This window comes from Hibiscus syriacus, unplaced genomic scaffold, assembly GCF_006381635.1.
Source record: "Hibiscus syriacus cultivar Baekdansim isolate YM2019G1 unplaced genomic scaffold, ASM638163v2 tig00003435_pilon, whole genome shotgun sequence".
In the NCBI taxonomy this organism is placed as follows: domain Eukaryota; kingdom Viridiplantae; phylum Streptophyta; class Magnoliopsida; order Malvales; family Malvaceae; genus Hibiscus; species Hibiscus syriacus.
The window spans coordinates 28710-40805 of NW_024061971.1; the positions used below are offsets into that span (position 1 = coordinate 28710).

A 12096-nucleotide genomic window follows, 5' to 3' on the forward strand; every position below is an offset into this window, starting at 1 on the left:
AACGCGGCCGCAGGCGGATACTTTCTTCGTGTTTATCGGTTTTCTGGCCTCCTCGGCGGCGATAGACAACAACAGGAGGTTCTCATTTTGTAGTGATAAGTTTATAGTATTTCGTAGTACTTGCTTCATCATTATTAAAAAATCTGTTGTTTTTGGACTCTTAAGAAAATTGAAATAAGAGAGAATGGTTTTTGCTTTATTTTCCAATTTCCTTTTGGTTTTCCCCTTCGACTTTTTTTGGTTTTTTTCTTTCCCGGAAAATCGATTATGGCTTGGCCTATGCCCAGGGCTCACCAACTTAAAACACTTCAAATTCAATAGTGCAAAAATGACAAAAGAAAAAAATGCACCAGCCGGGAATCGAACCCGGGTCTGTACCGTGGCAGGGTACTATTCTACCACTAGACCACTGGTGCTTCGTTGAAAGGTCGGCTTCAAAAACAAATAAGTTACTTAGCTCATTCAATAGTTCAATCTTCTTTTAATCATTGAAGTAAGTTGTAACCTAATAGACTTGCTCAATGCATACAATATAATTGTTAAAAGAAATCAATTAAATTCTTAAAAGGAAAATCAATCGATAAACTAAAATAAATGTAAGTTGGTTTTAGGAAGAAAAAAAATATTATGTTTGAAAAATTAGTTTGAACAAAAAATTAAACTCGTTTTAAATGAATTAGATTTAAATTTTAATATTTGAGGTTAAAGTTTGTTTCAACATGTTTTTAAGTTTATATAATAAATTATATTATAAAGATGTTTTTGAGTTTGTTTCAAGATGTTAAGTTATTATGGTATAAATAGTTAAAAATAAATTTGTTTAAAAAATATATTAAATTATTTAATATTATTTTAAAAAAGTAAAAAATTAATATGGATGGATAAAAATAGATTTGGATTAATTATTTATGAAAATAAATAAATTTAAATTAAACATAAGACATATTTCAAACTGAATCAAACATAAACTAGTAGCTGAATTTAGTAATAGAGTTTGGGGGGCCAACTTAAAACTTAAAACTTTTTAGAGGTTTGAATAAAAAATTTTAAAATTTTTGAAGAGTTCATTTTACATTTTTTTTAAATGGGGTCTGACTAAATTTTTTAAAAATTCAAGAGGCTTAATGAAAATTTTTGAAAATTACGGGAGGGGCTTAATTAAGAACATTCAAAAAATTTTAAGTTTAATATGAATTTTTAAAAATTATGTGGGGGTCAAATTATTTTTTTATTTAAAGGTCTGAAACTAAAGTTTTAAAATTTTTGGGAGTCATGGCCCCCATATATCCCTACTTAGTTCCGCGCCGAACATAAACAAATATAATATTTGATTATTTAGGTGAGATTAAGGGTTTGAATTTTTTCGATTGTAAATGAAATAAATTGGATTAGAATGATTGTTCTCGTAATAGATCTTTGCAAAACTCGATCTGAATTAGTCAATCGATTGATTAGATAGCAGTAGTTAATTCAAATAAAAAGGGCAACACACGTCTGTTACCTTTGAACTTTACTAAGGTTTTCAAAATGACCCTAAGCTTCTAAAAATTACAATATTCATCCAAGATTTCTACAAAATTCTAATTTTGACCATTAAAATTTTCAAGAACTACCAAAATGACCCCAAACTTTTAAAATTTATATTTTCATCTTGAATTTCTAAAAACTTATGATTTAGTCCAAATTCGAATTAAATTTTCGTATATAAAGTCTTGTTTCTATCCAAGATTTTATTACCGTTGATGTAATTAGGAATATAAATTTTACATGTTTCTAATCTTATTGCACTGAATTTTATTATAAACGTTATAAGTACAATATTTTTTATACCATTTAAGTATTTAAATTTTAGTCCATATCAAATATTACATATAAATCGATTTATATATAATATTTTATCTTTAATAAAACTATAGAATTGCTCAACACATTCAATATACTTGTTGCTTATTACAAGGAATCAATGATTAAATTTAAGATGGTTTAGGTCAAAATATTAGGTGAGATTCTTACAGTAAAACACAACTTTTAACCAAAGTATCACTATAGTTTAGAAATTGTACGATACCAACACTGCTTTGTGCTTCCTATAATGCTTCAGTTCCATCCATGGCAGCCTTTTTTAATCCTTCTGTTTTCCTTTATCTGCCTTGTGGATGGACAAGTTGAGAGAATTTGTCATCCTGATTGTTAAGCTCTTCATTCAATTCAATGTCATTGCCTTGTCTGCTGTTTCCTTGTCTTTGGCTTGTTACATCGGAATCTCTCGAAGCGGGAGTGTCTCGGTCGATCGAACTGCCGGGGGTATCCGAGCTTTCTTGCAGCTGAAGAGCAAACTCGAGGTTCCACAGGACGTCTCCCATGTTAGGCCGCTCGATTCCTTGATCGGATAAGCATTTCACTGCTGTGTGTGTAAACTTCTGTAGACATTCTGTATCTATTTTCCCTTTCAAATGAGGGTCGATAATCTCTTCTAGTGTTCCGTTCTTGTGACAAAGAAGTGCCCAATCTGCAAGACTAACTTGTTCCTTTGGAAGGCTGGGATTCAGGACTGGTCGAGCGCATAACGCCTCGAATAGGGCGACACCAAAGGAGTACACGTCGGATTTTTCGGTAAGTTGTTGTCTTCGGAAGTATTCGGGGTCTAGGTAACCGAAGCTACCTTTCACCACTGTACTTACATGGCCTTTATTCATATCGGGACCGGTTTTCGACAGCCCGAAATCCGAAACTTTAGCAACCCATTTTTCATCCAAGAGAATGTTTGTTGTTTTGACATCTCTGTGAATGATGGTGTACTTTGCTCCTGTGTGAAGATAGTGAAGTCCCCTGGCTGCTCCAATGCAGATTTTCAATCTTTGTTTCCAAGAAAGAAAAGGTTTCTTGTTGTTGTAAAGGTGTTCCCTAAATGTCCCAAGAGCCATGTAGTCATAAACCAAGCACATTTCACCACCATCCTCACAGAAACCAATCAATGAGACCAAATGCTTGTGTCTCAATTTCGAGAGCATCTCGACTTCGGTTTCGAACTCGTTAATCCCTTGTTCGGATGACGGATTGGATCGCTTGACAGCCACTTTGGTGCCCCCGTCGATAACTCCTTTGTACACCTTACCGAAGCCTCCGACTCCTATGACATAAGAGTCATCGAAATTCTTTGTGGCTTGTCTGATTTCTGATATAGAGAAATGGCGAGAAAGGCCTTGAGCCAACGCTGAAGCTTGGTTACTACTGCTCTTGCCTTTGCTTCCGGTTGTATTGGATTTCCCGAGCGGAAGCCAGCTCGACGTATGCGAGTCAAACCCGGCTCGTTTCCTCTTTCTGTAGGCGAGAAACGCCAGTGTAGCTACGACAAAAGCTGCTGCAGCACCTCCTGCAGCCCCTGCAATAACAAAACTATGGTTGGACTTGGATTCGAAAGACTTCTTGGGCTCATTCCCCGATTGAAGAAGCATGGACGATGGTTGCGGATTGCTGCCAGCCAAATTCTTGTTCACATCATTCAACTTAAATCTTTCAACTCCGTTGAGCAGAGAATCGTAGTACTGCGGTTTCGATTTGGTGGCCGGACTCATTTGTATCCGAATCATTTCATCATTTGGACCATCATTAACACTGATTGCATAATCTTTGCAAGTTGGAACACCTTTTCCTCCTGTCATTGCAATTACATCTGTCGGATCAGCTTGTGCAGATTGATTGTTGATGTAAACATTGAAAACTCTCTGGTTCACCATGTCATATTTGAATTCACAAAAATGTAATCTCACAATGTATGTGAAATTGGCATCAACCTGAAACAACCATGTCAGGTTGAACTTCATGTTCAAATCATAATCTAGTCCCATTTCTCTAGCTGTCCTATAAACATCTTCGGGAGCCGAAGAACGAGACAAGTCTTTGTAATTGATCCGAACATGTTTGTTTGCCTGAGTATCGATACCATTTGCAGAACCAAAAATGTAAGGATCATCATTATAGCAACTCCTCAAAAGGCCTCCGGAATCGTTGCTAGGAGGAATAAACTGTCCACCAACATTCAACCGGAACATGTCTGAAAATTCTCGGACGAAACATCGAGGTCTGATGAATCATATCCCACCACAGTTGTCTCGCCGAATAGATTCGGCATGGCGATCAATTCGATCCCATTTACGAAAGCGAAGGATTTGGTGTACTTAGTACTAGGTGTGAAGGTGATGTTTAAAAACTCGGAATCCGAATGTGCCAATGAATACTCTCGTACGAGATAAGCCTGCGTGAGGGCTTTACATGTGATTTCAGCACTGAAATTGTTCATCAGAGTGACTCCCCCAGCAGTCACCGAGAAAAATGAATTGCTGATGTTGAAGTTGGGGTAAGCTGAAGGATAAAAATGAAACCTGACCAGGTACCGTTCCTTTGGTCTTATCGGAAGCCGATACATAGCTGGCGACGTGAAGATCCGAGCATTCATGTATGTGATTACCGAAAGAAGTGAAGGGTCTTGATCCGCAGCTTGAAGCTGAGTTGAACTACCGGATGTTTTAAGGAACTTCGCATCTGGTTCCCAGTTCCTTCAATCTTCATCTTTACCACCATTGGAACCACAGGCAACAGACAAAGGCTTGCTCGAAACAAGAACAAAGACATGGAGATTGAGAGAAAAACAGACAATAGAAAGCAATAAATGTTGTCTGTTGTTAGAAAATGGAAACAAAACACCAAGGAGCATATTCAATGGCGTACAGGAAAAACAAAGCAATAAAACAAAAACAATTCTTTGTTTGGCTTTTGAAGTTTATGATTAGTCTAAATAATCATCCTCTATTCTTCCATGGTTTGCACCAACTTCCCTTTATTAAAGGGATCAAACCAGAAAGATCAACAAAGAGGATAATGTTGAGGAAAAAAAAGGTCGTTGGAAACTGAGAGAGAAAATTTGCTAAATTTAGCATTGTTCATGTTGAGACTGTTACTTTCTCAATTCTCACAAAAACAAGAACTCTCAGAGAAGTTGTTTCCAACTCTTTAACAGACAAAAAAAAAAACTCCTTGTTTTGCTTACTGATTACCAGAATGTATTAAGTTAGTAAGTTTTCTTAATACCGTTCTTGATATTAACGGACAAAAGCTTGTACCACAATACAATGCAACTTGCAACTAACAGTTACAAAGGGATGGTTGAATAACAACCAGAATCTTCCTTAATGAATTCCATTCCTTTTCTTTCTCCATTAAAGACTTATTAAATCTTCTCTGGGGTTAAACTGGTAGGGCTTGTCTTGTTTCATATACCTTGTATTGAAAATTTTAAAAGAAACAGATACATAGAACTTGCAATATATAGCTTATTTCCATCATAGCCCTCCTCCCTCACCACTTCACTTCTTTGTTTACCGCTGCTCAGCCGCCGGCAGCATTAGCTCGCGTTCTGTTGATTACGAACAAGGAAATGGTGAGGGACAGAAAGCCAAGAAGAGAGGCCATCGCACCTTCATCGTCTTCATTGTCGACGTCATTGTGCGACTCGGAAATGGAAGATTTGGAACGAATGTCCTTGGTGCCGTTGCCATTGATGAAGAACAACAAGAGATATTTATCGAAGCAATTATCGATGGTCGAGACTAACCGGGACATGGCTTGGGAAAGAAGGCGTCGCCAGATTCTTCGTCAAGGGAGAGGAAAGAATGGGATTAGTGGGAATGGATTGACTGATGAGGACCTGCATGAACTTAAAGGGTGCATAGAGCTCGGATTCGGATTCAACGAAGAAGAAGGCCAAAAACTAACAAGCACATTGCCTGCATTAGACCTTTATTTCGCCGTAAACCGCCAGCTTTCTCCGAGTCCGGTCTCGACCCCTCAAAGCCAATCCTCATCGTCGACATTATCGATCAGTGATCGGTCATCTTCTTTAGGAAGTCCTACAAGTGAGTCAGATTGGAAGATTTGTATCGCAGGTAAGTTTCAATGCCAAAGATGCATAATCACAAAATTAGCCCCTAACATTTGCACAAGTGGTCAAGTTGCCCATTATTATTTTTGAGTTTTTAACCCTGAACTTTTCAATTTTGATCAAAATAGTTAATATTGGATGAGAACGGTTAGTTGATTAATGATTAACATATGTTGGTGACATGGTATTATCACATGTATTTAAATAATGATGTGTCATTTGTCATATCATCACATAATTACTTTGGGTAACATGGCACATAATTACTTTGGGCGACGTGACAAATTTCACGATATCACTTTGAGGACATAGTACATGTCACGTCAACTACATATGTTGACCATTAGTTTTCTAACTATTTTTATTTATCAGAGATTATTTTAATCAAAAATTAAAATGTTAGAAGCTAAAATGCTTAAAAAAGAATAAAAGATAAGTCGACAATTTATACAAACATTAGGTACTAATTTCATCATTATATCGTGACAAAACACAAGCATAAACTAACTATACATACATACATACATACATACATACATTAATGTGGTGCCATTTGGCGATTTGTGTTTAGCAGGGGAAGATCCAGAGCTAGTGAAGACAAGGCTAAGGCATTGGGCGCAGGCTGTGGCATGTTATGTGATGCAATCATTTTAAGGTGTTGGGGCAGAAGAATAAAGAAAATATGTACCAGAAAGGAAGATTGTGAAACATTTCGAGGTGTTGCTGTCGTTTAAAAAGAAAAAGAACAGTTGCCTTTGTGTTGGGAAATAAACGAGCAATAGTAATTTTCCTATAACCAGATTAGCGAGAATGCAAAAATAAAAGCGGAAAAATAATGCCCGGAATTGATAACGGAGTTCAGCCAATTATGCCTACGTCTCCGGACTGCTGTAGATCTTTTACTAAGAGAGAAAATTTACAGGTGTTTTCAAAACACTCACTACTCACAAGAACGTTCTCTAGTATTGGGAGAAAGAAATTATTTGAGATGATTTTGAAGCTAAATGAGCTAGGGTATTTATAGTTGAAGCTTAAGGACTAATCTTATAAATACCCTAAAGTTCAATGACTCAATTTTATAATTTATCCCTTCATAATTTCAACAATTTGGTGCTGCCTTTGAATTCTTCAGCCGCCCCATTTGCAGCTTTTATTTGTGACAAATCACCCGCCTATTATTGCTTCCATTAGCCGCCCATTATGTTGAAGAAAATCATCCATTTTCTTTGACTTTCAACAATCTCCCACTTGAAGACTGGTTTTAATCTGTCTTCACACCTCGATCAATGCAACAGCTTTTCTAGTATTGTTATTCTAGCATCCCAACTGAAGTTGAACACAACTTCAGTTTGTCTGTAGTCACCGTCTTTGTTAACATGTATGCCGGATTTTGAGCTCCACTAATCTTTTCAAGTTTTAAAATCCCATCTTCCAGAAGAGACCGAATAAAATGATATCGTGATTGTATGTGCTTCGTTCTGGAATGAAAAGACGGATTCTTTGCTAAATGGATAGCACTTTGACTGTCGCAATACAAGACATTGTTTTCTTGTTTCTTGTCTAACTCTTTCAAGAAACTTTGGAGCCAAACCATCTCTTTGCTGGCTTTTGTAACAACGACATATTTTGCTTCAGTTGTGAAGAGAGCAACTATCTTTTGTAGTTGAGAAACCCAACTCACTGCAGTACCTCATAGAGTATAAACATACCCTGTAGTGCTTCTTCTGATGTCAATATTTCCGGCTAAGTCAATATCTACATAGCCTGTCAGTATCGTATCTCCACCTTTGAAACAAAATGCTTTGTTTGCCGTACCCCGCAGATATCTGAGGATCCATTTGACTGCTTCCCAGTGTACCTTGCCCAGATTATTCATGTACCTGCTAACAGCTCCCACTGCTTGAGCAATATCTGGTCTGGTACAAATTATGACATACATCAGACTTCCAATTGTTGAGGCATACGGCACCTTCACCATGTGTGCGCGTTCTTCCTCCATCTTTGGTGATTGTTCTTTGAAGAGTCTAAAATGAACACCTAAAGGTGTACTTACCGGTTTAACATCTTGCATGTTGAACCTGGAGAGTACTTTATTGATATACTCAGCCTGTGATAACATCAAAGTCCCTGACTTTGTATCTCTCTTAACCCTCATCCCAAGAATCTACTTTGCAGCGACCAAATCTTTCATTACAAACTGCTTCGACAATTTTTTCTTCAAGTTTATAATCTCTTGCATGTCTGAATCTACAACAAGCATGTCATCAGCGTATAACAATAAAATAATGAAGTTATTTTCGAACCTCTTAATGTAGCAACAATGATCTGCTTGGCATCTGGTAAAACCACTGCTACTCATGAAGCTATCGAACTTCTTGTACCACTGTATAGGAGATTGTTTTAAAACATACAAGCTCTTCTTCAACCTACATACCAGGTTTTTCTTGCCTGCCTCTATGAAGCCTTCTGGCTACCTCATATAGATTTCTTCCTCTAAATCACCATGAAGGAAATCTGTCTTTACATCTAACTGCTCAAGATGTAGATTTTCTGCAGCTACAATTTTCAACACCAGTCTGATTGTAGACAATTTTACGACTGGAGAGAAAATTTCATTATAGTCAATACCTTATTTTTGATGAAAACCTTTGACAACCAATATTTCTTTGTAGCATTTGCTCCCATCGTGCTCTTATTTGATCCTGTAAATCCACTTGTTATGGAGTGCTTTCTTGCCTGGTAGTAATTCAACTAATTCCCACGTCTGATTTGACATAAGCGAGTCCATCTCATCTTTCATGGAATACTCCCACTTGACTGAATCCTCCACCTACATTGCTTCATCATAGCACTTTGGTTCACCATTGTCAGTCAGCAACAAGTAGTGCAAAGAAGGCGAATAACGCTGTGTTGGTTTAGGAATTCTGGAGGAGCGTCTCAATTCTGGTGTGCTTGGTTCTTCTTGAACTGCTTCAGGATTGATCTGAACATCATTTCCAAAAATCTCCTCGAACTCAACAAATTCCTTTGTTTCAGCTTCGGTATTGGAGCTACTTGATTCTATGGTTGATCTCACTTTGTACATCACATTCTTATTGAAAATGACATCTCTGCTTCTGATGATTTTTCGATTTTCATAATCCCAAATCCGGTAACCGAAATCATCACCACCATAACCAACAAAGACACATTTGTTGGACTTGGCATCAAGTTTACTTCTTTTAGCAGAATTTATGTGTACATAAGAAATACAACCAAATACTCTTAAGTGTGAAATGTTTATTTATTTCTTGCTCCAAAATTCCTCTGGTATTCCACCATCCAAGGGAACTGAGGGCCACGGTTGATCAAGTAAGCTGCAGTGTTGATAGCTTCAGCCAATAGAAATTTAGGCAATCCGGCATGTATCCTCATGCTTCTGGCACGTTCATTTAGAGTTCTATTCATGCGCTCTGCTACGCCATTCTGCTGCGGTGTCATGATAATTGTTGTCTCCATCTTGATCCCATTATTTGCGCAGAAATCTCTAAATCTATTATTTCTGTACTCTCCTCCATTGTCAGGCCTCAACCGCTTAACTTTCAAACCAGTCTCATTTTCCACCACAACCTTCCATTTTCTGAAGGTATCAAAGACGTCTGATTTCTTCTTCAGAAAATAAACCCACACCTTCCTTGTTAAATCATCGATGAAGGTGACATAATATAGCGAGCCTGCAAGAGATGAAACTGGAGATGGTCATCATATATCAGTATGAACCAACTCTTACTTTTCTGCCTTGGGTGTCTTGCCAATCTTTGCAAAACTGACTTTATTTTGTTTTCCAAAAATGCAATCATTGCATAGTCCGACATCTACATTCTTTATATCAGGCAGCTTACCTTTTGACAAAAGTGTCTTCATCCCTTTCTCGCTCATATGGCCAAGCTTTTGGTGCCATAGGTTTGATTTTCCATCAGCATCTGCTACTGCAATGATATTCTCTAAATTTGAGGTTACATAGAGAGTACCAGTCTTCTTACCACGAGCAATGACGAGTTCTCCTTTGGTAATCTTCCATTCACGGCCTGAAAAGGTTGTACTATAACCTTCTCCATCAAGCTGTTCTACAGAAATCAAATTTCTTTTGAGGCCAGAAATATGTCTCACTCTTTTCAGCGTCCAAGTGGTCTGGTTTGGCAACTTTAGTCGGATGTCTCCTTTTCCGACGATCTTCAAGGTTTCATCATCAGCTAGATGAACCTTCACAAAATCACCACTGACATAGATCTCCATGATTTCTTGGCATGGGGTGGAGTGGAAAGATGCCCCTGAATCTAAGATCCATGATTCAATCGGACTGTTGACGCTTAGAATCATGGCATCACCTGTCTCCTCTGTCGTGTTGGCAGATTCTTGTGTGCCAGTATCTTTCTTTAGTTCTCGGTAATCTCTTTTAAAGTGACCCTTCTTGCCACAATTATAACAGATAAAATCTTTTTTTCCTGTTCTTGATTTTCCCATTCTGGATTTCGATCTTCCACGATTTGAATTTCTTTCTGAAGTTCTCCCTCTAGACTCTGTGTGCAAGGCTGAGGAGGTTGATGCTTCACCCGATTCTCTCCGTTGAATTTCTTCACTCTATACCAGATCCCGAACGTCGTCGAATTTCAATTTGTTATTTCCCGACGAGCTGTTGACTGCTATAACAGTAGCATTCGAACTGTCTAGTAGAGATGATAAGAGAATTAAAGCTCAAACTTCATCATCGAATTCAATTTCCACGGAACTCAATTGAGTTATAATTGTGTTGAGTTCATTTAGGTGTTGAGCCACTGATGCCTCTTCCGCCATCCGCAAATTGAATAATCGCCTCATCAAATAAACTTTGTTTGATGCCGATGGCTTCTTATATATACTGGAGAGAGCCGCCATAAGACATGCCGTGGTATTTTCCTTTGCTATGTTGAAAGCAACATTTCGGGACAACGTCAGTCGGATGACTCCGAGGGATTGTCTGTCGAGAAGAGCCCAGGTTTCATTCTTCATGCCCTCTGGTTGCTTTCCTGAGAGAGGTTGATATATATTTTTTTTTGTACAGAAAATCTTCAATCTGCATCTTCCAAAAGCCAAAGTTCGCACCATCGAACTTTTCAATTTTCACATTCCCTTTGTCTACAGCCATCGCTCCCACTCGAATCTGGATTCGTTTGGATCGTTTCTGACAATTCTTGCGAACCACCGTTTATTAGGAAGCCTCCGTCGAAAAATTCATATCGCCGACAAAATTTTTACTATTCACGAAATTCACTATTCACGTTAATAGTAATAAATAGTAACCTCGCAAAAAATTGACAAAATTCACAACCAAAAGCTCTGATACCAGTTGTTGGGAAATAAACGAGTAATAATAATTTCTCTATAACCAGATTAGTGAGAATGTGAAATAAAAGCGGAAAAATAATACCCGGAATTGATAACGGAGTTCAGCCAATTATGCCTACGTCTCCGGATTACTGCAGATCTTTTACTAAGAGAGAAAATTTACAGGTATTTTTAAAACACTCACTACTTACAAGAAAGTTCTCTAGAATTGGGAGAAAGAAATTATTTGAGATGATTTTGAAGCTAAATGAGCTAGGATATTTATAGTTGAAGCTTAAGGACTAATCTTGTAAATACCTTAAAGTTCAATGACTCAATTTTATAATTTATCCCTTGATAATTTCAACAATTTGGTGCTGCCTTTGAATTCTTCAGCCGCCCCATTTGCAGCTTCTATTTTTGACAAATCACCCGCCTATTATTGCTTCCATTAACCACCCATTATGTTGAAGAAAATCAACCATTTTCTTTGACTTTCAACACTTTGAAAGTTTTAATGAATTTTAGAGATGTTTTACTTTTCAGACATGGAAATCATTCCATTTCTTTTGAGCAAAACATCAAGATTTTCGTCAAAATTTGATGTTACAATCTAAAACATCTGGTCAAATCTTTCTCGACGTGGTATGAATAATATCAATATTACAATCTAAGAAACTCAAAAATTAAGTTTAAGCTTATTTAAACTCTCTTTAAAAGATTTTTTTATTATATTTCCAGTTCTAAAGTTTAGTCTTGATTAAGTTTATAAAATACATAAAATAATTTTAGCATAAAATAGCAAAAAGGTAACT

The 12096-nt window shown here is 37.2% G+C and overlaps 1 protein-coding gene, 1 non-coding gene and 1 pseudogene across 2 annotated transcripts; 1 reads left to right on the forward strand and 2 right to left on the reverse strand.

Annotated features, from left to right (window-relative positions):
* Nucleotides 1-345: 345 nt before the first annotated feature.
* TRNAG-GCC lies at nt 346-416 on the reverse strand. The gene has a single exon. It is a non-coding gene; the product is annotated as a tRNA-Gly (tRNA).
* A 1725-nt stretch (nt 417-2141) lies between these two features.
* Nucleotides 2142-4714, reverse strand: LOC120176933 (annotated as a pseudogene).
* Nucleotides 4715-5434: 720 nt separating this feature from the next.
* Nucleotides 5435-6592, forward strand: LOC120176941. Its single transcript, XM_039183219.1, has 2 exons — nt 5435-5942; nt 6513-6592. The coding sequence occupies exons 1-2, from the start codon at nt 5435-5437 to the stop codon at nt 6590-6592; spliced, it is 588 nt and encodes a 195-aa protein (XP_039039150.1).
* Nucleotides 6593-12096: the final 5504 nt, after the last annotated feature.

Coding starts and splice junctions, on each gene's coding strand:
- LOC120176941 (XM_039183219.1), top strand. CDS start 5,435: ATGGTGAGGGACAGAAAGCCAAGAAGAGAGGCCATCGCACCTTCATCG. Junction 5,943..6,512: donor TTGGAAGATTTGTATCGCAG/GTAAGTTTCAAT, acceptor TGTGTTTAGCAG/GGGAAGATCCAGAGCTAGTG.